This window comes from Balaenoptera ricei, chromosome 2 (assembly GCF_028023285.1).
Source record: "Balaenoptera ricei isolate mBalRic1 chromosome 2, mBalRic1.hap2, whole genome shotgun sequence".
Classification (NCBI taxonomy): Eukaryota; Metazoa; Chordata; class Mammalia; order Artiodactyla; family Balaenopteridae; genus Balaenoptera; species Balaenoptera ricei.
In genome coordinates this window covers 71,719,188-71,744,047 of record NC_082640.1, presented here as the reverse complement: position 1 = coordinate 71,744,047, position 24,860 = coordinate 71,719,188, and the positions used below count along the sequence as shown (strand labels likewise).

At 49.5% G+C, this 24,860-nt stretch overlaps 2 protein-coding genes across 8 annotated transcripts in view; one reads left to right on the top strand and one right to left on the bottom strand.

Annotated features, from left to right (window-relative positions):
* ZNF609 (zinc finger protein 609) overlaps positions 1-8,748 on the top strand; it is a 224,126-nt gene extending 215,378 nt beyond the window's left edge. For 5 of the 7 annotated variants that reach the window (XM_059913039.1, XM_059913033.1, XM_059913038.1 and 2 more), the window contains 5 exons: positions 981-1,347; positions 2,892-3,067; positions 3,316-3,532; positions 4,009-4,087; positions 4,401-8,748. In XM_059913039.1, the coding sequence (XP_059769022.1) occupies positions 981-1,347; positions 2,892-3,067; positions 3,316-3,532; positions 4,009-4,082 (834 nt within the window). In that variant the 3' untranslated portion in view covers positions 4,083-4,087; positions 4,401-8,748. The remainder of the gene's footprint in view (positions 1-980; positions 1,348-2,891; positions 3,068-3,315; positions 3,533-4,008; positions 4,088-4,400) is intronic. The other 2 variants (XM_059913037.1, XM_059913036.1) reach the window with 2 other exon arrangements.
* A 1,551-nt stretch (positions 8,749-10,299) lies between these two features.
* Positions 10,300-24,349, bottom strand: OAZ2 (ornithine decarboxylase antizyme 2). Its single transcript, XM_059913041.1, is given in 6 exon segments — positions 10,300-11,479; positions 11,723-11,808; positions 12,595-12,770; positions 14,033-14,113; positions 14,115-14,190; positions 24,142-24,349. Coding segments are annotated over 6 exon segments (570 nt in total). The 5' UTR covers positions 24,162-24,349; the 3' UTR covers positions 10,300-11,348.
* Between the last annotated feature and the right edge of the window lie 511 nt (positions 24,350-24,860).

The following is a 24,860-nucleotide window of genomic DNA, read 5'->3' as shown; positions in this document are numbered from 1 at the left end:
TTGCGGTGGCTTCTCTTGTTGCGGAGCACGGGCTCTAGGCGCGCGGGCTTCAGTAGTTGTGGCACGCGGGCTCAGTAGTTGTGGCTCGCTGGCTCTAGAGCGCAGGCTCAGTAGTTGTGGCGCACGGGCTTAGTTGCTCCATGGCATGTGGGATCTTCCAGGACCAGGGCTCGAACCTGTGTCCTCTGTGTTGGCAGGCGGATTCTTAACCACTGCGCCACCAGGGAAGCTCTAACATTTGTTTTTAAAATCACTTTTTACACCAGTAAAAGGTGTTTTTCCCATTTGACAAGAGAGGCCCAGGTAAGTTAGCTTGATTTGTCTGGAATTACTTGAGACTTAACTGGCAGAGCCAGAACTGGAACCCAGGTATCTAGTGATTCCTAGTCCAGTGTTTCTTCCGCAGTGTGGTTCCTATGGAATGAGTTAATGGTGGTCTCTTTAAAGTAGGCCAGAAGTATGCACCTCAGACCGAGTTACTCTCAAAAAGATTTTCTAGGCAGAGTTAGAACTAAGAACTTGGTCTTACATTTTGCTCTGTTCCTCAGACTTAGAAAGTCTCCCCTTCCCTCTTTGTGCCACAGTTAGACCACCCTCCTCTGAGCGGGGCAGCACCCATAGCTCTCTGCCCCTGAGTTTGCTCTGAAGAAGGGAAACCACCTAAATATCCTTGGAAAGGGAACGGCTTCTTCTAGTCAAGGAGTCCTTTCCCCAGAATGCTTGTTCTCTCCTAGAGAAGACCCACTGGTGGATTTTCCCTTTCTTTCACCACATCTTATTTCCTTTTATGGGGGGAGGAGACAGGCATTTAAGCAGGAGGGACCAGAGGTGATTTTAAACAAAGGTCAGTAGAGGCCAAGATCCTGCTGTGCCCCAGGTGTCTAGTATTATCTGCTCTGGTGTTTCTACGGGGACATTGGGCTTGAAATCTCTCTCTCTTATCTGTAAAACACTCAGAGCTCATTCTGTGATTGTTGTAGGAAGCAGAGCCCCGGATGTGGACATATGTTTATCCTGCCAAGTACTCAGACATCAAGTCAGAGGATGAGCGGTGGAAGGAGGAGCGGGACCGCAAACTGAAGGAGGAAAGGAGTCGGAGTAAGGACTCTGTTCCCAAGGAGGATGGGAAGGAAAGCACAAGTAGTGACTGCAAGCTGCCCACGTCTGAGGAATCCCGCCTCGGGAGCAAGGAGCCCCGACCAAGTGTCCACGTGCCTGTGTCCTCTCCCCTCACCCAGCACCAGTCCTACATCCCCTACATGCACGGCTACTCCTACAGCCAGTCCTATGACCCCAACCACCCCAGCTACCGGGGCATGCCTGCCGTGATGATGCAGAACTACCCAGGTACGGCACCGAATTCTAGCTGCTGTTCCATTCAGTGGGAAGGTAAATGAGGCACAGATTTCGAATCCAGAGTTTTCTTGCTCAGCTCTAAGGCTTACTGAGGCTCAGGTGGATGACAGCTGTGATTTGAGTGTGGCCTTCTGTGAAGTGGTCACTCTAATCCTGAGCTCCTTGAATGACCCCTACTTACAGTCTGTGGGACCACTCCTCCCTCCCTTGCACCAGCTAGAGGGTTGACTCTACAGTCAATTTTTATGAATAACTAAAGGCGAAACCCCCTCTCTACCAGAGCCGTCTTCCCTCAGCTGGGATTTTCTAAACACATACTCTAGGGACTTCCCTGGCGGTCCCAGCGGGTACAGGTTCAATCCTTGGTCAGGGAACTAAGATCCCACATGCCTCGGGGCGTGGCCAGAAAAACAAACAAACAAAAACACATACTCTCTACATTTTGCAATGTGCTAGGCACTGTGGGGAATACAAAAGAAATAGGGAAGACTAGCTCAATCCCCTCGAGGAGCTTACAACTTAATTGCAGCAGGAGAGAAACATGGAACAAATAAAATTCAACCCAGGAGAGTGCAGGTATTCATTTGCAAGATCGTGTTTAGCTGTAAGGTCAGGAGGCAGTCTGTGAGGGGAAGAGCAGTTTGAAGTCAGATTGGGGGTAAGTCCAGCTAGAAAGATTCAGTCTGGGAAAGATAAACTCTTTATACTGCCATCCCATGAGTTCTTGGGGAGGGGGGCACAAGGTAGGAGTTTAAGTGTTTTTTAACTTGTTAGAAGAAAAGGCTCACTTTACTCACTGATCTCTGTTGCCTGAAGAGCCATGTGGGATGCTTCTGGGGTGGAAGACTCCTCCTTTCACTTCTCAGAGCTCCCACCTCCCTATAAGAGAGCAGCTGAAATAGTCTTGATATTGACTTTATAAGGCAAATACTAAATAGGACACATAAGCTTTTCAAACTGAGATAGGAAATTGTCTCATCCTGTAGTATTCCTTTCTCCTGTTACCCCAATCCTTCTATATAAAAACAGTTGTTCCATTTGATGAGTACCTGCTCTGTGCTAGGCACTGGACTAGGTGATTTATGTACATTATCTTATTTAATCTTCTCTGTCAACCTATGAAGTATTGGTATCTTCATTGTGATGGTCAAGAAACTGAAGCTCAAAAGGTTAATTGGAGCTAATTAGTTTGTTAAGTTTGTTCAGGGTTACCTAACTGGTAAGTAGAGGAAGGATTTGAGCCCAAGGACATCTCCAAATCCAATGATCTTTCAAATCCTACGATTGTATCACTTCTCCAAGATGAATCTGAGATTGGGGCTCTAAGGAAGTTGGTTCGCCAGAAACTGAGGGCCATGTTTCTAATATCCCTTAGCTGTTTGCCTCTAGAGCTCAGTAAAGGAAGTACACGCTAAGAGTCTCAGCCCAAAGACACTGTGGTAGAAAATATCTCAGCCTGAGCCTCACCAGGCTCACTGAAGCAGAGTTTCTTCTCCCTCTCCCATTTCTTTGACTGCTTTATTTCTCTTCCCCAGGTTCCTACCTGCCTTCCAGCTACTCTTTCTCCCCGTATGGCAGCAAGGTCTCAGGGGGTGAAGATGCTGACAAGGCACGAGCCAGCCCCAGTGTCAGTTGTAAATCCAGCTCAGAGTCCAAAGCCCTGGACCTCTTGCAGCAGCATGCCAGTCATTACAAGAGCAAGTCTCCCACGGTGAGGGAAGTGCAGTGACACTGACTGTTGTCAGAGACCAATAAGGCCAGATCCAGGGTCTGGGAGAAGACGGACTAGTTCAAGTCCTAACCACAGTGTGGTTTGGCTGACTTGACATTAGCTCTACCAGGCACCTCCTTGATTCTTAGGTGTCCTGCATCTTTAAGGAGTCGTAATGTGGGCTCTGGGCATCTTGCTTTCATGTATGTGTCTCACAGTAGAGCTTTTGTGTCTGTTTTCCTTTCCAGATAAGTGATAAAACTTCTCAGGAGAGAGATCGGGGAGGCTGTGGGGTGGTTGGGGGTGGTGGCAGCTGTAGCAGCGTCGGGGGAGCAGGCGGGGGTGAAAGGAGTGTTGACCGGCCCCGAACCTCCCCTTCTCAGCGCCTGATGTCTACACACCACCACCACCACCACTTGGGGTACTCATTGCTCCCAGCACAGTACAACTTACCCTATGCAGCAGGTAAGCCTCACTTCCCCACTTCCTATCCTTTTTACTCCATCCCAGTAGCACTGCCCACAGCAGGGGGCCCCTGGCAAGAACCGCCGCCCCCCCTTTTTCTCCCTTGTGCGTCTCATCTGTCCATAATCCTAGCGTCCTGCAGACAATCAATAAAATCATGACATTTGTTTCATCCCTTGGAGCTTGGGGATTCTCAGACTCCTCCAGAAAATTGGCTTTGATATTCAGAAGAATAAGGAGCAGGTGTTCCCACAGCCAAAGAGTAACAAGCAACTGAAAAATAGAGCCTGACTATCTATCCCGAGCCGCTATATCTATCCAAGTATCAGATTTTCTTCTGTCAGCACCCCAAAACTCAGTGGAGCTAGGAATTTAAGGAGAAACTCTTCCCAATACCCACTCAGCTGGCAAAAAGGGAGAGTGCTTAAGGGGAGGGTCTGGGACTGCCACACTAACACATCCTCCTCCTCACTCAGGGCTTTCTTCTACAGCCATTGTTGCCAGCCAGCAAGGCTCGACTCCTTCACTCTACCCACCCCCCCGGAGGTGAGAATGGTAAGTAACTTTTTAATTTGGGGCAACACCTAGAGAGCAGGGATAGGTGATACCTGGATCACAGAATCCCTGCAGAGCCACAGTGAAGGATAGCTCTGTGGGCTGTGGTCTGGAAATGGTGGAACCCTGGGCAAGCTTCTTGTGTAAGTCTCCCATGAAGCCATCTGCCTCCGCGGAGAGGAGCTGTGGAACACGTCTCCCCTAGCAACCAGGACTGGCCTCCTCTGCAGTTCATTTTCTTGGAGCACCACCCTGGGGTTGTTTTTTACCAGCCGGCTGAATGCCTGGTTATCTGTCCATGTTTCCCTTGCAGAACACCAAGTGCCCGGATAAAGTCAGCTTCACGGGCCCGGACTGGCTCACCCAAGGAGGTGCTGGAGGTGCCATTTAGACATCAGTTAAATGGTATTGATCATCCTGTTTGCCGTTCCCACCATGACTGAAGGCAGACCCTTGGTTATCTTGCCTCCACCAGATCCCTGGACTCCCTGACCCTCCCTTTTCCTCAGGAGCTGGAGAGCCGGTACTTAGCAAACATATTTATTCTCTTGGCCACAGTAGTGACTGTTGTGGCCTCTGTGGAGGTGAAGGCACGGGGAGCAACCAGGGGAACATGGCCTCAGCCCAGAGAAGTCACTGGTCTGTTCCCCAAGCCCCTGGTCAGCTGCCGGAGCAGTACCAAGCCCCCCAGGGAGGGACCCCCGAGCACTGGGTATGGTCTGAAGACAGCACAGCAGCCATACCCCTCTCACCATCATTACCACCATCACCAGACCCTGCATCTCCCCAGTGGTTTGGGCCCTGGGAACTGGCAGCACGTGGAGGGATTAGAATCTCAGGAAAGAAATTGGGGGCTGTTTTCCCTGCAGTTGTGAAAACAAGGTCTTCAAACATGAAGACTTCTCCCCTCTCACATGGGCACATGTAAACGCTCAGAGCCCAGCCTGGAAAGGGAGACCAAGGCATTTGCCCCACCATGGCCTTGGGCTGCCTGTCAGGCAGAGGGCCAGGGGTCCCAGCACCAGCACAGAGCTCCCCGCGGATTCCGGGCGAGAGCTGGAGCTGGAGCACGAATTGGAGTCTGAACTAGAAGCTGCAAGCCCACTAAGCCCTGCTGCTGCTTAGCCCCCACTCCTTGCCCTTTTCTCACCTCCCTCCCGACCCCTTGGTGCCTCTCCCAGGGGGATCCCCACACTGATCTCTCCTCCTCTTTTCCACTGCTTGGCTCTTAAGGCTCAGGCAGGTAAAACAGTATCTCCCAGCATGGGGAGCTTTGGAGTCTGCCAGGTCACCTGAGCGCAAGCCAGGAGGCAGGCCCTGGGAGCACCCAGCCCTTCTAAGAGATGTCCTGTCCAAGCAGCCATCTGAGAATCCTCCTCATCTAGGGCCGTAAGTCTATACGGCCCAATTTCTCTGTACACAACTACATGACTTTATGTAGCTCAACCTGTAACCCCATGTGTGCCAACATAAGCCGTGTTTTTTTGTAACACACTTTTTTGTTTTAGGGGCTACTGACCATGGGAGATTATCTGTTCCTTAGACCCTGGGATAACACATGCAAGCCATTACTCCTCGGAGCCACAGAGTGTAGTCAGTGGAGCTGTGCTTTGAGGCAGAGACATTTCTCTGCTCTCCTTAGAAATGCAGTCCCAGTCCAGGTTTTATGCTGTGTCACTGGGAAAGTGACTGTGATTTGGTAGCTTTATTGGAGTCACTTCTTCCCCAAGGTGTGGGGAGCTTTAGCTCTTAGTTTTTGAGGTATCATCCCTTTGTCTTCCTCCTCTCCTGTCTTTCATTGACCTTGTGGATTGAGAGAGAGATGAAGACTGACAGACACCAACCTAGGTTAGAGACGGGTGTTTGTGACCAGAGTGCCAAAAATGACCATTTAAGAGCAGGGACTTGGCTCTGACAGTTTGGGGCATGGAGGTGGAAGACAGTAAGCACAATGCCCAGTGGAGGCTGCTTTCCAAGATCCCCAGAGCCCTGTTCTAGAGAGGCTTAGGGTCTCTTGCCCAAGAGGAGCCCCTCTGACCTACAGACCTTTCCTCTAGGTTTCCATGTCCTTGTTTTTGTTCAAGTTGGGTTCTGAGCCCTCCCCAAAACCCCACTGATTTAGACCTCTTAACAGGCCCCAGGCAGCCTCCCTTCCCCATTCAGTCCTTCTGCCTCCTGATGCCCCAGCGGGCAGTGCTCTGAGCAGTGACTTCCCTTTTACCCATGGAAGTCGTTGGTGTGGACACCTTCATCCCACCTGAATTTCAGCCTGATTTTGCCCTCCCAGACTCTGTCGGGTGGAGCCAAGGCCCCACCTCTGTTCCTGTTTGTTTTTAAATATTGTTGTGTGTTTTGTATCTGGCGCTGGCTTTTACAGCGTGCTCTGTACATATTGTGAAGAAACCATTTGGAGTCATTTTCTTTCCTGTTGGGCAGGCATGGCCCCTTTCCACTTTGTTCTGTAACAGAGAAGAAGAGCTTCTGTATTAGCAGGGCATCCTTGGGTTCTGCAGAAGGGAACAGTTTTTTCTTTTTTTTTCCTTAAAAAACATTTGGCTCTTTAATCCTTATATCCAAGCCTCCCTTGAAAGGCAGGAGCTGAGCTGCCCAGAAGAGCAGGTAAAAGGAACAGTGGCAGAATGGCACTGCCTTTACCTGATCCTCCTGGTCCCCGATCCTTGCCAGGTCCAGTCTTCCCTCCCTGAAGTAACACAGAACAGCAGCAGTGATGGATGAAATAGAGATCCTTAACGAGTACTGAGTGAAGGGTTTGCTGTCCACCCCTAACCTCTCTCCATGGGGAGAAAGAACACAGAGGGGGAACCTGTGGCACCCATGACCTGGTCATAGGGATGAGACACTCAAGGATTCCCACCCACCTTACCCCAGCAAAGGCTGGAAGTGTTTGCTGCTAAGGGCCGAGACCACCAGACCAAGGCTCTCTCTGAGCTACCCCTGCCCAGTTCTTTTGACAGACATTGCTCCTCCAGGCCCCCACAGAGAAGCTGGAGGGAAGAAGCCTTGTCCCCAGGTAGGACAGCCAAGGCTTGGAGAGCTGCTCTTTAGGATTCACATCTGCTTCTTCCTCATTTAAGCTGTGCCAGTTCCCTTCATCCCCTTTCCCTGCCTGTACATGTATGTATACATGTGTATTTCCTTCTCTTACCTCACCCTCTCCACACATCTCAAGGTCAAAGGACCACATTCAGAAGGGTTAAGAGGGCACCCCATGAAATGAAATGATGCTTCTTGAACCTCTTCTCTCCAGGCTTCAAGGTGGGGGTGGAAGGGCTTGGTCTCGGGAGTGGGAGGGTAAGACTACAGAAGGGCTAGAGTGTTACTGTATACGGGCTTTGAGGTCACCCACGCCACTTATTATCCCATGTACCCTACCACCATCTCAGTGTCTACTCTGATGCCCCCAAGATTCAACTGGGCAGCTAGTTGGCCCCGTAATTCTGGGCCTTTGTTATTTGTTTTATTATTAGGGCATCCCAGGAAGCTTTCTGATGATCCTGTGCCATGGGCCCCTCCTGGGATCAAGCCCTTCCCAGGCCCCGTCCCCAGCCCCTCCTGCCCCAGCCCACCCGCTTGCCTTGGTGCTCAGCCCCCACTGGGAGCAGGTTGGGGCGAGCTGGAGGCCCGGGCTGGAGGGGCAGTGTTGCTGTTCATAGCTTTTGTCCCACTGGCATTGCTCTGTTGGATTTAATTTCAGTCTTCCTGATTCTTCCCTTCTGTAAAGTGTACATTACCAAGTTCCTTGTTTTTTTATATATATATATAAATATATATATATATACAAACTGTACTCTTTTTGCCTTTGTACATTCAGGCAAGAAGAGAAAATAAATCTTTTTAAGAGACAATCACAAATCTGTGAGGGCTGCTGGTTATTTCTCCTGGAGTTTGCTGCTGAGCTGCCTCCTCTCTCCTCACTTTTCTCCCTCAGCTTTCCTCATCTTCCTGGTCCTGCTCCACATGTATCCTCAGCTCCACCTTCCCTGGCTGATGGCAAGCTGTTGAATCAGTGTCCAGACTACCTGCCCTGCAGCCCTTTCCTGCCCAGCAGTATTTTCCAGCTTGGCCGTGGGCTTACGCAGGAGCTTTATCCTGTGCCCTGGCCTCTCCTGTCTTCTCCCATAGATCCCATTCACCAAAGTGGCTTTGGACCCCTGGGTACTCTGGGACCTGTCTCCCAGAGGCCCTGGCTTTGGACACTCACCTGTGAAACTATGCAGCTGGGAGCTCTCTGCCTAAGAGTTTGCACTACTTCTTAAACCTGCCTGGGCATTAGATCAGATGGTTTTTAGGAATGAGTGGGAAACTAGCCTCTAACAAACACTCCCCCAGATGCCAGCCTCCAAAGTTGCTCTGAGCCAGAGCCCAGAGAATCATTCCTGCCGGTGAATTCCTGTGGCTACCCCATCAGAACAAGGGCTAAGGGCTTATGGGTCAAGAGCATTTGATCAGAATTTCAAAGGGTGGTACATTCGGAAACACAGCCCAACCAAACCATTGTTCCACCTCTTGAACTTTCTCCTTTTCCTCTGACTTCCTCCTCCCCTCTTTTTTTCCCCTTTCTACTTCCTTCTCTTAATTGGCTTTGGACTTGAAGTATATTTTTAAATTATTTGTTGTATTTATTGAATAAAGTTTTTAATGTCCCTGTTCTTAAATTTAGACTTAGTTTGCCTTTCACGTATCTCCCCTATCCTACTCCACCCTCCCACTCCCAAAATATTTCCCCTTCTAAGTTGCTTTTTTAATTGCAGATTTTGGGTACCATATTTCTTTCCTGACAGTGGTCTTAACCTAGCAGAAGTTTTTTCTTTTTGAAAGAGAAATCTTAGCTGAGTGCCTGGGTTTCCAATTCAGCCTTTCTAACTCTGGCTGTGTTAAAGAGGAGCCACCAGCAGATGGCAGCAAAGTCTCAGGCATGTTTGTTTGCTGTCCACTCGCTAGCTTTGCAGATGAGAACTGTTTTTCTTGGTTCCTTATCCTTGCCTTATAGATTCCTTGGGTTTGAATTTAACATCTAAATCCTAAACTGCCTACATTAACTTGGCCATTGTCAGCATTCATGTGGATCTCTGTTGTAAATATCACTGTAATGACCACTTTTCAGTCACAGACTTTATGATACCTCTAAGGATTATGTGCTCAGTGGAAGACATCTTCAAAACCCTTCATATTTCAGTTGAATCATCTCTAGGCCCAGACTTTTTTTTTTTTTGGCTGCAATGCATGGCATGTGGGATCAGATCCCCGACCAGGGATCGAACCTGTGCCCCCTGCAGTGGAAGAATGGATTCCTAACCACTGGACCGCCAGGGAAGTCCCTAGGCCCAGACTTTCTACTAATACCATGTGGGGTAGAGGTGCTGAACTCCTGAGTATTAGGTAGAGTCCAAGGTTAAAGACTTGTCTAGGGTGAAAATACAAGTAAGCTCCACACAGAACAATGTGAAAATGGGCCAAAGACTCAGAGGATGTAAAGACAGCCACAGCTCAAAAGTAAGTAAACAGTTCTAAAGCTGTAGGAGGTGGAAGAACATGCCCAGCACTTCATTTGGGAAAACAAAAAAGCAAAAGGAAAAAAAATACTGGCGAGAAATTAAAAAAGAGAACATAGGTGAAGAGGATTCTAGCCCCCTCCAATGCCACTGAGAGCTTATCCATCAGGCTGGTGGTACAGGGGAAGGGCAGCCATGCCTTAGGGCACTGGGCTCCAAAAGGAGAAAACTATCTTCCTAGGGAAGGTGTGTTCCCCTTCCCTCAGACACCCCCAGGAATGGGAATGTCAGGCAGCTCCATGTGAAAGCCAAAACCCAGTTTCAGGACCCAGCCTTCTACACAAAAACTAAGAAGGGCTTGGATCCTGGTATGTGTAGCCTCTATTCTGGATGAAGCTCTGTGTACATACCTGTCTCTAGGGGGGCTCCAGCATTCTGTCCCGGACTCCTAGCAACCCCGAGTTTTGCGTTGTAACGTGGCCCCAGAGACCTCAGCCGTTCATCTGTCCTGATGCACTGCTTCTTTTTTCCTGAGAAGCATGTATCACACCCCTGCTGGGTTGGGCTCTAGACTCAAAAGACAGCAGTAGAGGAAGCTGGCCCTGGTACAGGAATAAAGGACAGACCAACCACAACTTTAAATCAGTTTATTGACACAGTAACACAACACACTTGCCTCCCTGACACCCCCACCCCCTCGCCCAGTCTAGACCTCTCCCCCTTCCTCCCCCCTTAGAACAAGCTGTTCAGTGAAAACAGAAAAGGGCAGGCCACTTCTACGCCCGCAGTGCCACTGCCAAGCCCTGGGGAGCAGGGTCTCAGGCACTGCTCAGAACCTGTTAGAGAGGGGCGCAGCTAGCTCTAGACTCAGCCAGGCAAAGGCATCCAGCCCCTCGGAGCAGATTCTCCCACAACCCCCAGGCCCTGAGCTGCTCTTCCTCTTCCCCTCTGCTGTCTGTGACCCTAGGAAGGACATACCTCGGGCCTGCGGCCGAGAGCGAGAACTCCTGGCCGTAATCTGAGAATTGGAGTTTGGCTAGTGTTTTTTAAGGCCCAGGCACCCCAAAAAAAGCCCTGGTGGTGGGAGTGAACTTCAATGCCCCTATTTTAAATGCACTGATAACATGAAACAGATTAAGCCAGCTTAACCAAATGCCAGAATAACACGAAGCTGTAAAGGAGGGGTCAGACCTGCTTTCTCCAGGCCAGACACAAATGCACAGAGAGAAGCCCAGGTGGAGTGTCAAAAAACAATTGAAGGACACTGCCCAGGGGCTGAAAAGCCTATAGTCCCGAGTCCCTGGGGTGACAGGAAGCAAGGAAAGAAAATACACAAGTCTTAAAAACCAAAAAAGAAAGCCCAACAGCAGAGGAACCTCAGCCTGAGAGTGCTGTCCACCAGCTCTCCAGGCCTTGCCCCCGGACCCAGACAGTCCCTCCCCCTCTAGGCAATGTCCTCCCCTAGGCTAGATAGAGCACATCACACAGCGCAGTTTAAAAAGCTTCTAATGCCAGTTCATAAACATCTTCATTTACTATTGGTGATTACATGTGAATAATATGTTTATACTGTTCTTTATGGAAAACAATTTCAATGAGTCAACGCCGAGAACACAATAGGCAACCCTCACCCTGAGCCCCTCAGCGTCCTGCCCTAGACAGCACGAAGCCCCCTCCTCTGTCCCAGGGCTGCCTAACTTCCCCTCTTCCCCCACTGTGGCTCTTGGGCAAAGCATCCTCTATGACCATTAGTCCTCATCGGACAAGTTCTGGTCCAGGGGGTAAACCATGAACATCACATCTGGTCGAGAGGGGACACAGGGATGGCCTGGACGCACAATCTCAAAGCCCAAGAAGCTGAAGGTCTTCAGGAGTGGAGCTGCAGAAAAGAAGAGTGTAAAAAAGGATTCTGGTAAGAAACAACAAGGGTAGGCTCAAATCAAGGGAAAACCCAAAACAAAGATGGAATAAATAAGCACTAGGCCTTTCCTAAATTTGGACGCTCCCAATCCCATGATCTCCCAGGGTTTGTATGTCAAACTCAGGAGACCCACCTCACTAAGAGCCCCCTTTTCCCCTCCCAAGCCTGGGCAGTAGGTCTCAAGCTGCTCTGCCCCCTCACCTCTGTCTTCCCGGCCCTTCCTGAAGCAGATGAAGACGTAGTTCACTTTCATCTTCTCTTCAGCAAACTCTAGCAGTGCTAACAATCTGCAAGAAGCAAGGAAAACAACTCAGGCCCACTGCCCCCTCTAGACTTTGGCCTCACCCCTCTACACCCCACCCAAGGCTTTCCTGAGGCTTACAGCCAGCACTGTAAATAGGGAAGCTTCAGGAAGAAGGTTCCTATTTCAAGACCTCCGGAGCCCCGAGTTCAGAAAAAAATAAACCACAATCCCTAAGAAAAATGTCACTGAATTCTCTCTTCCTGGAATAAAGGTTCTTCATCTGAAATTAACACTAACCAACTTAACTAATGCAGTTCACAAGAAAGTATGGGACCTAGGAAGAGAACCCAGTTTCTCAGAGGTCCTCCAAAGTTGCCAAGTTTAATGGTGACCACCTGCTGCTGAGAGGGACTTTGGACCCTAACACTTCCTAAAAGGATTTCCTCAAGAGGCTGGAGCCACTCAAGAGAACTCCATTCTCAGGACTGTTTCTTCCACAGCTGGGTGCTTGGAGGGCCTTGCCCAATCCAATGAAATCCCACTGTATCGCTGAGCTCCTGGCCTTTGAAACTGCACCATTATACAATGGCTCAAGGGGAATTTGATGTCCACTGGGGTGATTAAATGACAGGAATTTGGCTAATGTGTGATAATGATCTGCTTTCATTATAACAGGCCTGTTTTACTGGCTGAAACTAACCTGTTACAAAATGGTATCTGCTTGGGCAGCCGAGAGCTAGGGGAGAAGGCTGGCCATCTGTTGTCTCTAGTAAGCATACGCCCTTCTCTAGAGCAGGCTTCCTGCCCTTCCCCAGCACTTGCTCCTTACCCTTCTTTGCTCCCATCAGCTAATAATCCATCTGGGATTTCTACAAACAGGCTCTGGCTGGACAGGACTGCATCCCAGGAAGAGACCTTCACCTCGGTGACCTCATACTGGAAGTGGACGATATGAGGTTTTCCATCGTTCACAGGGAGGTCCTGTGTCACAGTGAGCTTCTCGTCCTGGGAGGAGATCAGGTCAGACGACCAGGTCACTACTGCTTCTGGCCACATCAGAGGCTCCCTAACCTAGGTGGTGTAAGGAGTCCTCTTGGGCCAACCTCAGGGTAGCACGGGATAGAGGGCACGCTGAAAACGCAGAGCAGCGTGCTGGCTAAATGGAGCCATCGGGCACTGAGACCAGCTGGTGTCGGCTAAAAGCCAGCATGATGGGAAGGGAATATTTACCAAGAATCCACCAGATGCCAAGTCCTGTACAAAGTACTTTCCCATTTTTCAATCACCACAACAAGCACTTGAGGTAGGCATCAGTATCCCCACTTTAAACGTAAGATACTGGGGGCCCAGAACAATTAAGCAACTGACCCAAGGCGCCACAGTGAGTAAATGGCAGAGTTGAGATTCAAATCAGGTCTCCCTGACTAAAAGCCCATGCTTATCCCCCCAACACCATGTTCTTTCCCTTCCTTCTCTGAAAGAGAAACATTAGAAGCAAATGAGGATGTTCATGAGGGCTCAGCTGGAGCACAGGTCAACCCAAGCTGGCTTCCAGGTGGCTGCAGAGTCCATGTTGTCTCCCCTGCCACAGTCTCAAGAGACCAGGACTCAGCTGCCCTGCCACCCTTCAATGCCAGTCTTAGAGAGAAGCTAAACCACTTCTGGCCTCACAGGAGATTAAAAGGCAGCAAAGGGCTAGCTGCCCCAGCCTAGATCACTCTCAGGACAGACTCCCAGGGTTCTCTACAGCTCCTGGGCTGTGCCTTATGCTGCCAGGGTGATGGATGACTGAGATGCAAGGCGCCCTCTCCTTACCACCCACCCCCGCCACTGCCCTGCCCCATGCCCCCCAGACTGGTAAGGGACAGAAGTCAGAATGCCCGAGAGTCGAGGACAATGGGAAAACTCCTGGCCCTTGGTATTCCTCAAGAAAAAACTGAGGAGCAGCACGAGGCAAGAGCTCTTGCATTCTTCCACTCACTGTTCCCCCTCCCCACTTTTTCCTCCACCTCCCACTCAGGGCCCAGAACCAGCACTAAAGTGCTGACCTAAGCTGAGAAGATGGCAGGGCGTTTGCTTGGTGCTGATATCCTCCTGGTACTCCCCAAAAGCCTCATAGCAGCCTCAGTTGAAAAAGTCCTCCCCAGACCCCCTGCTGGCCTGGCCTAAGACTCAGAAGACTAAGGAGAGTGATCACTGCCCTTAAGCAGATGCTCAGCAGTGTCTGAGAAGGCGCTGCTCCAAGCCTTCCACCCCACAGTCCTTACCTTATATATTAGAGCTGAGAGAGAAGGATCCCTGCCGCCCCCTCGCCCACCGGGGATCTTCGACAGTGGGTGAGGGGCATCAGGAGCACCACAGAGGCCCCGGAACAATGTGCCTGCAGCACTGGAGCTGGGGACAGTTACTCAAAGGCAAAATACTACTGCAAGAGATAAAGTGAGACAGTAAACACAAAGTCTTGAAGATTTAACTCAGCATCCTGCCCCACCCCTGCCCTGGCTCTCCCTAAACAAGTACTCCCTCAACAACTGCCCCAGTCCTTCCAGCTACAGCTCTCAGAACTACTTCTCTCTTAAAGGGCAGGAACCCACCGTCCTACAGAGGCACAGAGAGTCCCAGAAGGGCTCAGGGTCAAGGGGATATGTCTGACCAAAGGAGCCCCTGTCAAACATCAAACAAATCTCTGTGGTACCGGCAGACCTTGGGAAGAACCAGATGCTGGCTTGCCTAGTAGGCCTAGAGGCCCAGACCCCCACCAGCCCCTTTCCTTACCCTAACAATGTCTCAACAACCTATGTGGCAGAATCACAAAGCCTACACAATCCCTTCAGGCTGGAGAGGCATATGGGCCTCAGGAAGTCACATGGGCTAGATACGGAGTCCCTGAGGAACTCCCAAGGCCACTTTTCCAATGATGGCCTCCCTGATCTGAACAATGGAACTAAACAAGAAATCACTTACCCAAATCCCTCTAGGGTCAAGAACTGAATCAAATCCAGGGATTTGGCTCCCGGAGAGGAGGTGCACTATAGTACAGAGTATTATGATGGTATCTGAGTTAGTCCCTGGTGTGCCACCAAACACAGGGTTGCCCTTCCTTGCTGGAATCTGACCTGGGCGTGGGAGTTCAGGTAATACTGATGCGGTTAGAATGGACACTCAACACGTATATATTGCGGGCATGGTGGTTGCTAGGAGGAGGTATACATGCCAGGACCTGAGTAAGGAAGCCAATTATCAAATGGATCACAGACGGTGAAAGGCTCCTAAAGGAGCTCCCTGTCACCTTCAGGTGTGTCCCCTTACTGGCCACCAGGATTTTCAGGTGGACCGAACAGGGCTCCAAATCTACTCCACTCCTTCTTTGAATCCAATTTACTGGCTCTTTAGGCTGAGATGCAGCTCACTCCACAGGCGAAGAGCAAGTGAAGCAAGGAAAGAGGAAAACTGTGCACTTAACACCATGACTCAGCAGCAAGGCCTGGCCCCAGCACACCAGCCTCAGGGCAGCTGGAACGCAGTGGGTCACATAAATGGGAGGGTGCTGCAGTGGGGTGCTGGAGCCAGCTCACCCAATTGTGCACATCTCTTCCCAACTATAGTTGCGTTTAGTGATGGCATGTTAGTTAGCTTGAATCAGCCACAGGGGGAATATTTAAACCACAGAAAACAGCGAATGCTATAAATCAAGACCTTTTTTCCCTGAAAACCCTTTGTAAAATGTTGAGAGGCACCATTCTGCACACTGTCCTTTGCTTTACATGGCATGGTGTGCCAGATTTGGATTCTTCGCTTAGGCTCAGAGCAACAGAACTAAACTCACACCTAACATGGCAATGGTACAGTAACCAGAGGCGCAGCCCACTGAGACCCTCCGTACTAAGAGACCTACATGAGCATTCCACCTGTGACAGAAAGTCCAAACCCATCACTGCTATAGCTCAGCTCCTCTGTTCTCTCAAGGATTTCAACCAGGGGCCTGAAATCACACTTGGAAATTTCACTGGGAGATGGAATTCCCAGGCAATGTCAGTGGGCCCGGAGAAGCATCAGCACCTGGGGATTAACCATGTGCCCCTCCTTGGGCCTCTGGAAAGCCTCAGGGCATCCCATCTCCCCTCCTCGGCCTCACCAACAGCTACGAGCAAAAGGAGCGTGACAGAGGCCTGGGCTACAGACTGTTCTTAAGAACAGGACTTATTTTCTGCTGGGGACAATGAGCTGTTAACCCCTTCCAAGGGGTGGGGTGGGAGGAACTGGGAGACTGGGGTTGACACATACACATTATTGATACTATGTATAAAATAGACAACTGATGGGAACATACTGTATAACACAGGGAACTCTACCTAATGCACTCTGGTAACCTAAATGGGAGGGAAGCCCAAAAGGGAGGGGATATGTGTATGGCTGATTCATTTTGTTGTGCACTGGAGGCTAACACAACATTGTAAAGCAACCATACTCCAATAGAAATTAAAAAAAAAAAAAAAAGAAGAAGAAGAAGGGCTTTCCTGGTGGCGCAGTGGATAAGAATCCACCTGCCAATGCAGGGGACACGGGTTCGATCCCAGTTCCGGGAAGATCCCACATGCCGCGGAGCATCTAAGCCTGTGCGCCACAACTACTGAGCTGCACTCTAGAGCCCGCGAGCCACAACTACTGAAGCCTGCGCACCTAGAGCCCGTGCTCCGCAACAAGAGAAGCCACCACAATGAGAAGCCCGTGCACCGCAACGAAGAGTAGCTCCCGCTCACTGCAACTAGAGAAAGCCCGCGTGCAGCAATGAAGACCCAACACAGCCAAAAATAAAAATTTAAAAATTAAAAAAAAAAAAATTCCCCCCTTCCAGTGTGCTAAGGGACAGAATAATAAGACTGTCCAGGCCAGAAAAAAAAGAAAACGAAAGTGGGAGTTTCCCCAAATAAAGGCACCCACACACACCCCACATGGGACGGTTCCCTTCCCATTCCCTAGTGACCACCTTCAGGCCTCTGTTGAGGTTGCTGCAGGAGCACCAGGACGGCTGGGCTGCTGGAGAAAGCTGCCTTGCTTGTATTGGTCAGTGGAGCTACCCAAGGACTGGGCAAACCTCCGGGGTAGATAGATGAGATGTAGCCTTGTATACCAGGAGAATTGCATGGGTTCACAAAACAACCAGATCACCAAGGCCCTAGCAGTTCTAAAATTCTGGTGCTAACTCACTTCCAAAGAAATTACTCCTCAATGGTCTCTAGATGGGAGAGCTACATTCAACTCCTGACCTGCATTCCAACCACCATCTTGATTCTGAACTAATTTTCACTTGCAAATAGCAGAAGCAATGGGGCCAACCCACTGAAAAGATCAGAATAAGGTGGGTTTTTTTTTTTTTTTTTTGATCCAGAATCCCCTTTGTCTTCCTAGAAATAATCCCTAGGGCCTGCCCTGCGTCCAGCACTAATCTATGAGATCGTGATATTTCTGATGTCATGATCTCGCTCCTCCTTCAAATAAAAATGCAAGCAGTCCATCCCACAGTAACAAATCATTTACTTCCCCACTCACACAAGGATCCTGGAAACTCTTTCCTCCCCCACAAAGTCTGCACAGAAAGCAAGTGTGTGTGTGTGTGTGTGTGTGTGTGTGTGTGGGTTGGGGGTGGAAGGGTGTTTCAGGTCCCCAACCTGGCACCCAGTTCCAGTTCCCCAAGAGAAACAGCTGGTGTTTGGGATAAGCTTAGTAGACAGTAGATCACAATCAATAGTTACTTTAATCATCCATCATAATAAATCTGTTTTTAGTTACTTGCTGTGCGAATGGCAAATTGCTCTCTTTCAAAAAAACCTGGCTGTCATTTCTGACATGAAAAGGGAAGGGATATGGGTACATATGTGGTGGTTAAAGTAATTCAGGGGCATAAAATTGCCCAGCAACGGCCTTCTCGTATCAGCTTTAGTGTTCAAAATGGTATTGTGCCAAAATATGCCACCAACCTCAAAAGGAACAGTGAATCCTGGAGGAACTTAAGCACAAGAGAAAGTGGCTTTTAAACACAAGTCTCCCTGTCACAAGATCCAAGTCAGGTTAGGTTTCATATTCAGTTCAGTCATGTTTCTACTGGCTCCAATGCCCAGCTTCTTCCATTCCTCCCTCATATCCTGTTCACTCCACTGGGGGGCAGGCATGGTTTAATCTCTACCACCAAAGGATGATTTAAGAAGCTCAGTCTACAGGCTGAAAAGATCAGGCTGATTAAGGAGAATCAAATGTATCAGACTGAACTCAAACATCCAGCTGGGCTGGTCTTGCTTTTGGAGAAGAAGAAAAAAATACCATGCTGGAAAGGAGGGTGTCAGGTATCCAAGTCAATTCGGAAGATAGATGGGAGATTAGAGCCAATGTGTTAGTGCCTTTTATTTTCTCAGTTGCTATCAGACATGCCCTTGGAAACACTCCTCAGGATACATATGAATGCTACCAACTTATCACATCCTGCTGCCTCTAATTTAAAGTGTTCTGTGAAACTGCTGTCTGAAATGTCCTTAGCAGGTTATAATTTCATACGCTGGCTACAGACAGGCAGCGTATGCCACAGATGTATTCCTGGGGAACGTTGCTGGTAAATCATATTTTTATAATTCAAATCCCATTTTTAAATCTCTAGGTGCTTACTATTTAAAGGAGGTAACCTAAAATCTCTTGAGAAAATAAAAGATCTCCTGTTAAAGAATCACCTCCAGTTGACTTTATGTCAGTTTTGATTTTTATATTTAGTTTGCTCAAAGCAGAGTACAGCCTGCTACACAGAGCAGAGATTTAATATTAAAGTAATTCTGTGGCTAACTTCCATTCAGCTACATTCAACAAATACTTGAATCCATATTCTCCTTGATATACTTTTGATCATGTTTCACTTGAATCAGTGGCCTGAGCTTATTATTCAAGTCTACACCCTTTCTCTCTGGTTTCCATTACCTGTTAGAGGAGGATCAGACGGCCTTAGTATTACCTACCTTGTGGTATCAAGTGAAAAGACATAAAAACCACATTCCCAAGCATTCTATATTCATTCCCCTCTTTCAACCTCTTCTGACCCATTCCTGTCTCAGCCCTCCCTCACAGAACACTCTCTAGGGTGCCCTGACTTCCCTCACACGGGCTGCTTTTACTCTGAGACTAGGAAGGTCTCTGATGACTAATCCCTACACAGCAAAGAGGGACCAATCCAGGGCTGCCATTGCAATTAGCTAAAAAGAAATAGGAAGAAAGATGGGAGGTGAATGGCCACCTTCAGTCTAGTGTGAGCAGACAGGCTGATCTCCAGCTGCCAATTCCCTTTCCATATGAGAAGGGGGCCTTGGTCAGATGCCAGGCATAAGTCATTTCACTAGGGCTGTTCGGTGTGCCAAAGGGAGTCTACTTGCTAAGCACGATTATAAAATTATGATTATAAAATTATAAAATGACATCACCACTCTGAATCACAGACTGAAAGCGAAACTGGGTTTTGGTTGATTTTCCACAAGAAACACACTTATGGTGGCAGCTAGATAGAATATCTGTGCCTCTGAGATTTGCTTATCTTGTTACACAGCTGATATTGGTAGATCTTCAGCCAAAGATAGGCACAATCACATATGCTATCAGAGATGGGTAGATACCTAGGTGATCATGCTTTAAAATAGGACCTTGGTACTTCCCTGGTGGCGCAGTGGTTGAGAGTCTGCCTGCCAATGCAGGGGACATGGGTTCGATCCCTGGTCTGGGAGGATCCCACATGCTGCGGAGCGACTGGGCCCGTATGCCACAGCTTCTGAGCCTGTGCTCGAGAGCCCACGAGCCACAACCGCTGAGGCCCACGTGCCTGGAGTCCGCGCTCCGCAACGGGAGAGGCCACCACAATGAGAGGCCCGTGCACCGCAGTGAGGAGTGGCCCTCGCTCGCTGCAACTGGAGAGAGCCCGCATGCAGCGACAAGGACCCAACACAGCCATAAATAAATAAATTAAAAAATAAAATAAAATAAAATAGGACCTTAATTTTTCATTACGAGTACCTCAATCTAGTTTGTATAGTAAGCTCATCACCCAGTTCCAGCCTCTCTTCCCAGGACAGAATTACTTTACTGTTTATACAATATCAAAGACCTGGAAAATTTTCTTAAGGCTTATCTTATACAAAGCATTTTACTCTGCTGCTGCTAACCAGAAACTACCTGTTTTGTTCACTTCAAGTAACAAAATTCTTGCTCACCTACTTGGCCGTTTCTGGTCTATAGATTTCAATTAGGCTTCACAGCCTTCCGAATCATGGCACCAACTTGAATCAACACTGTGTATTGTTGTGTATCCCATTCAAAAAAGGGATGAATTACTTTTTTTTTTTTCTAGAAATATACATACATAACATCCCTCTACCCCACTCCTCAGTCCCCTTTTTTTATATTTCTGAGCTGCTCTGGGGCTAAATTTGGATTTCCTGGCAGTGAGGAATTACTATTATTAGTCCACACAGCTTTCTGAAGCATACCTCCAATTTGGGGGGATTCCTGACTATGCTAGGAGTGTCTCTCTCTATGGGATGACCTTGAAGGCACATCAAAGGAAAATCTGTTCTCCCTACCACTCCACAACCACAAGCCACAGTGCCAGTAAATAAGGAATAACCAAAACCAAATTCTTAGGGGGAGAGACAGAAATTCCATTACCCAGGGAACCATTCAGTGGAGATGCTCAGAGTAGCTATGATGTGCCACTGTAGCCTGGCTGCCCCCCACCCAGGAAAACCACCTGTGGAACCAAATGCTTCTCCTCAAAGCCCATCAGACACAGACTAATTGTAATTAAGGGTATCAAGCCAGAGCAAGCTCTTCTCCACATACTGTACTGTCACAAGGTACTAAGCAAGCCCTAGACAGAGACTATCTTCCTGACCCTACAAATCCAGGGAGAGAAAAGCCATGAAGCTTGATTTACTTGGATTTAAACCTGTTGTTCAAAAACCATAATAAAAGTTCTTGTACTGTGTCTTCTTCCCTCCCCCACCATTAGTAATTTTGACATTTTGCAAGTACTAATCAGAACAAAACTGGAAAGGAAGAACCTTGTTTTCAAAACATACTGCAGGCTCCTCTGCAACTATTTCTTCCAGGAAACCAAGCTTCCACCTCTTGAGTATTTCACTGGAGCCAGGGAAGCTGGAAAGCCCATCCCCCACCCAATGGGCCCTAAACTCCCAGCCAGCTCACCCATCTGTGGATACAAAACATCAAGAACACTGACTGGGAAGAACATCCGGCTCTTAATCCAAATCCTTAGTTAGGGCCCTACCAGGATTCCTTTTAGAAAGTTAGGGGCAGGCCAGAGGAGGCTTGGAAACATGCTATGGAAACAAGATTGCCATAACTCAAAGAAACCAGACACCCTGCACACCCCACCCCACCCCCAGGCCAAAGTGGAGGAGCCTGATCCCAGGCCTTGCTCCTGCCCAGGCCCTGGCAGGTCAGCTGGCTCCTCCCTTCACCTGCCTTTCATACAGCCAAGCCCCTCAAATTACCAACACACTAAGCAGAAAGAAAAAAAAAAAAAAAAAAAGCAAGGGCTCTGGAGACAAGCAAGCCTGTTTTGCCACTTAGGAATCTGGAAGGAATCTTCATAGTTAAGCAAACCCAACTCTCTCTTTTTTACATGTAAGCACACTGGCAAGGCCAGAACTAGAATTCAGGTCTCTCACACTCACAGTTGGTGAAAAGACCCTTACGTGTTGGTCCTAAGTGCTCAACTCTCAGGGCTCGGCCTGCAAAGGACTTGGCACCTAGACCAGTTCAGTCTGGAGGACTCCAGAGAAGGCCTGCTGAGACCACACCACGTTCCAAACCCCACTGCAGAGACAAAAACATAAGACTAGAAAAGAAAAATCCTTCTCACAATGCCCTGGGATTTCCTGTAGGTTCCTCTGCTTCCCTCCACCCCTGCACTTCATCATGCCCCCTCATACCTGCACTCTATCCTCAGCACACACAGCCTTCTTTACCACAAGTAACACCTTTTGCATCCAGTACCATCCAAGTATATAGCCACCTCCACCTCCTCAGCTCCAGAGGGACTGGTTTCGAGCAGATGAAATAAGAGGGGACTGCAAAGGGGGATGGACATGGAGAGTCTTGGAAAAGGAAAAGAGAGCAGCAGAATACGACTGCAGGTAAAGAGGGCTTGGGAGGAGGGGTTAACGGGTCAAACAGGACTATAACAAACCAGGAAATGAGGAGTGAATTTTCTTTCTGCATGTAAGGAAGAAACAGAAGTGTGGGAGCTAGATAAGAGTCCAAGAAATAAGGGAAGAAAATGGTTAATGGCTGAGAACAGAGTTACTTGAGGTAGGAGAACTGAAGAGGCTGTTGCAGGTATTTTGGGTATTTCTGGATCGTTCCTGGGAGAGAAAGACTAAGACAACACCCTTTTCCGCAGAAAAAGGGCTGACACCCACTAAAGGAATATGATGGGAAGGGTCTTCTGGCGGGAAGGGAGGGGAGGCAGTGTTTCTCAACCCTGGTTGCCCATTAGAGAGAGCTTCGAAAATGTATACTAATAACCAGGCCCTACCCTAGGCTAATTACACCAGATCTTTGAAGGGGGGGCCCAGGTGATTGATTTTTCACACGTGTACCTAGGGTTGAGAAACACTGAGATACAAGAAAAGCTGAAAACCCAGCTGGAATATTTAAGAATGGTGCTGTTAAAGGAATGGGAAATGGCAAGTTAGAAACCATTTTTGTGAGAAGGGAGCCCAAGTTTGAGAGAAACCTTGAGTGGTACTTAGAGCTGTGTGTGAAGAAAAGCAATTAGGAGGGCTGTGTTTGTAAGAGGAACCAAAACCCAGTTTTGGACAGGCCATGGCACAATTTAAGGAGGATTTTCAGGGAATGGATCTGCTTGCGAAACAATGTGGCCCAAGTGAGAGGCAGAGGCCATAAGGCCAAATCTGGAGACAAAGGGTCTGGTGTGGGGAACTAATGAGCTTCAGACTCATTTTGGACGGAGCAGCAACAAGTCTTGGGAAACAACGAGGAGGAGAATTAGAACCCAAATTGTAAATAAAAGCCATTCTGATGTATAAGCAGCAGCTGGGGTTAAAAATTATGGGGAATCAGGAAATTAGGAAACGGTTTCACAGAAGAGTTTGGGGCAGAAATATGGGATATGTTGGAGGGAAAGATGCATGACAAGGACTGCCTCAGAGAAAAAGAGGAGAGGTAGAGAGAGGAAAATTGAATAATGAATTCTGCCTAGTTTGCGCAGCGGGGAAATATATATGAAGCAAGTTTAGAAAACTACTGGTGCTCAGTTTCAGAAAGATGTGCAGCTTTTCTCTCCAATTAATGGGGGAAAGCTGGGGTCAGGTTTTGAGGAAGGACACTTGCAAAGGCCCGGTGAGCCGAGTATGGGGACTAATTTGAAAGCACTGGAGGTGCAGGGAAAGAGGGCAGGTCTTCAACAGAAGCAGAGTGGGCTGAACTCTGTGATCTAATAGTCTAGAGATGGGGTTCAGTTAAGATGGGAGGAGTAAGAGTATAGATGAGAGAAAGTGTTTAAAGGGGTAGGAATGTTTAGAAGAGCGTTGGGGGGAACATCATTAAGGGAACAGGATGGAGGACAGGAATCAAGCCCAAAGTGAGAAATAAAAAGGATGATGTTGGCAGACCGGGAAAATGGGGCCTAATTGGGAAAGGGGTGCCAGGGGGGGACGGGAGGGAAAAGATGAAGCTGGAGTGAGGGACCAAGGGGAGCACTGAGCGTCACGGTAAAGACTATTAGGCCTGACTGGGGCGGGGAGAGGGGGGCGAGGGTGACAGGTGGGGGTAATGGGTCCAGTTAAGAACTGAAGGACGGAGCCTGACCTGGGGGGTGGGGGGCGGGCAGTGATAAAAGAAGCGTCTGGTTGGAAGGTGCAGTTTAAATTAGGGAAGGGATTCAAAGGGAAGAATTTTAAGTGACTTAAACGAGCAGGAAGAAAGATTCGGGGAAGACGGGAAACAATTTGGGGAATCTGGATGAGAGAGAAAGCACAGTTTCGGGAAGGGGCCACCGTTCGGCGGGGCTGAAGGGAACTGGGGACTGGATTGGAAGACTGGGTCCGGGTCTTTGGGGGCTTCACCGGGCTGCACGCTCGGACGAGGGGGATGGGCCAGGCTGGAGGAATGGGCGCTAAAGGACGGAGGGAGGCCCAGTTGCGGGGCTGCGGCTCGGACTGGGGTGGCTGAAGTAGGGAAGGGACCCAGTGGGGGCCGGATGGGGCCCCGTAGGAGGGTCGAGAACCGGCTGGGGGGTGGGGAGGAGGCCCTCTGGAGCAGAGGAGGGGAGGATGGGGGCGGGGAGCCTAAACCGGGCCGTTACCTGTCCTGGGTGTTTATCATCCTCGGCGGCTCTGCTCAGGGTGGGAAGAGGCGGCGCAGGGAGTGGGTAGGTGGATGAGTGGGCGGGTGTGGGGTCGCGCGCGCGCGCGGGGCCGAGCTCTGCGGGCTAAGTCCCTGTCAGGCAGCGGGCCCAGAGCCCTCCTCCTGCCTCAGCGAGCGCCTGCCTCCAACTGACCCTCCCCGGCCGCCGCCGACGCCGCCGCAACCGCCCCGCCCCCGAGTGCCTTATCTGCATAGCCCCACCCCAGCGCCGCGCGGTGTCCTGGGAAACTGGGGCCCACAACAAAGGGCAAAGCACCGCCCCGCCACCGCGCAGGCGCACCAGGGGCGGGAGGGGCGAGGGGCGGGAGGGGCGAGGGGCGAGGGGCGGGAGGGGAGGGGGCGGGGCGGCGGTCCAGATGAAAAGCGGCATGTGGGGGTGGTCGTGGTCGTGGCCCTGGCGGTGTCGTGGCCGTGGCGGCAGCCTAGCGGCCCGAACGATGCGTTGAATTTCAGGTACCGTTTACTGAGCCTTGACCTGACAGTCCTGGTCTCTAGTCCTTGTTTGCATGGGGCCGATTAGGGCTGTGTCATTTGTAGGCCCTGGGAGGATATTTTATTAAACAAATTCGGAAATCTAGAAGTACTACACATATTATATTAGCGCCATTCGAGACTAAGCCCGGGCCAACAGATCTCAGTTACCTTAGCTAATATTGC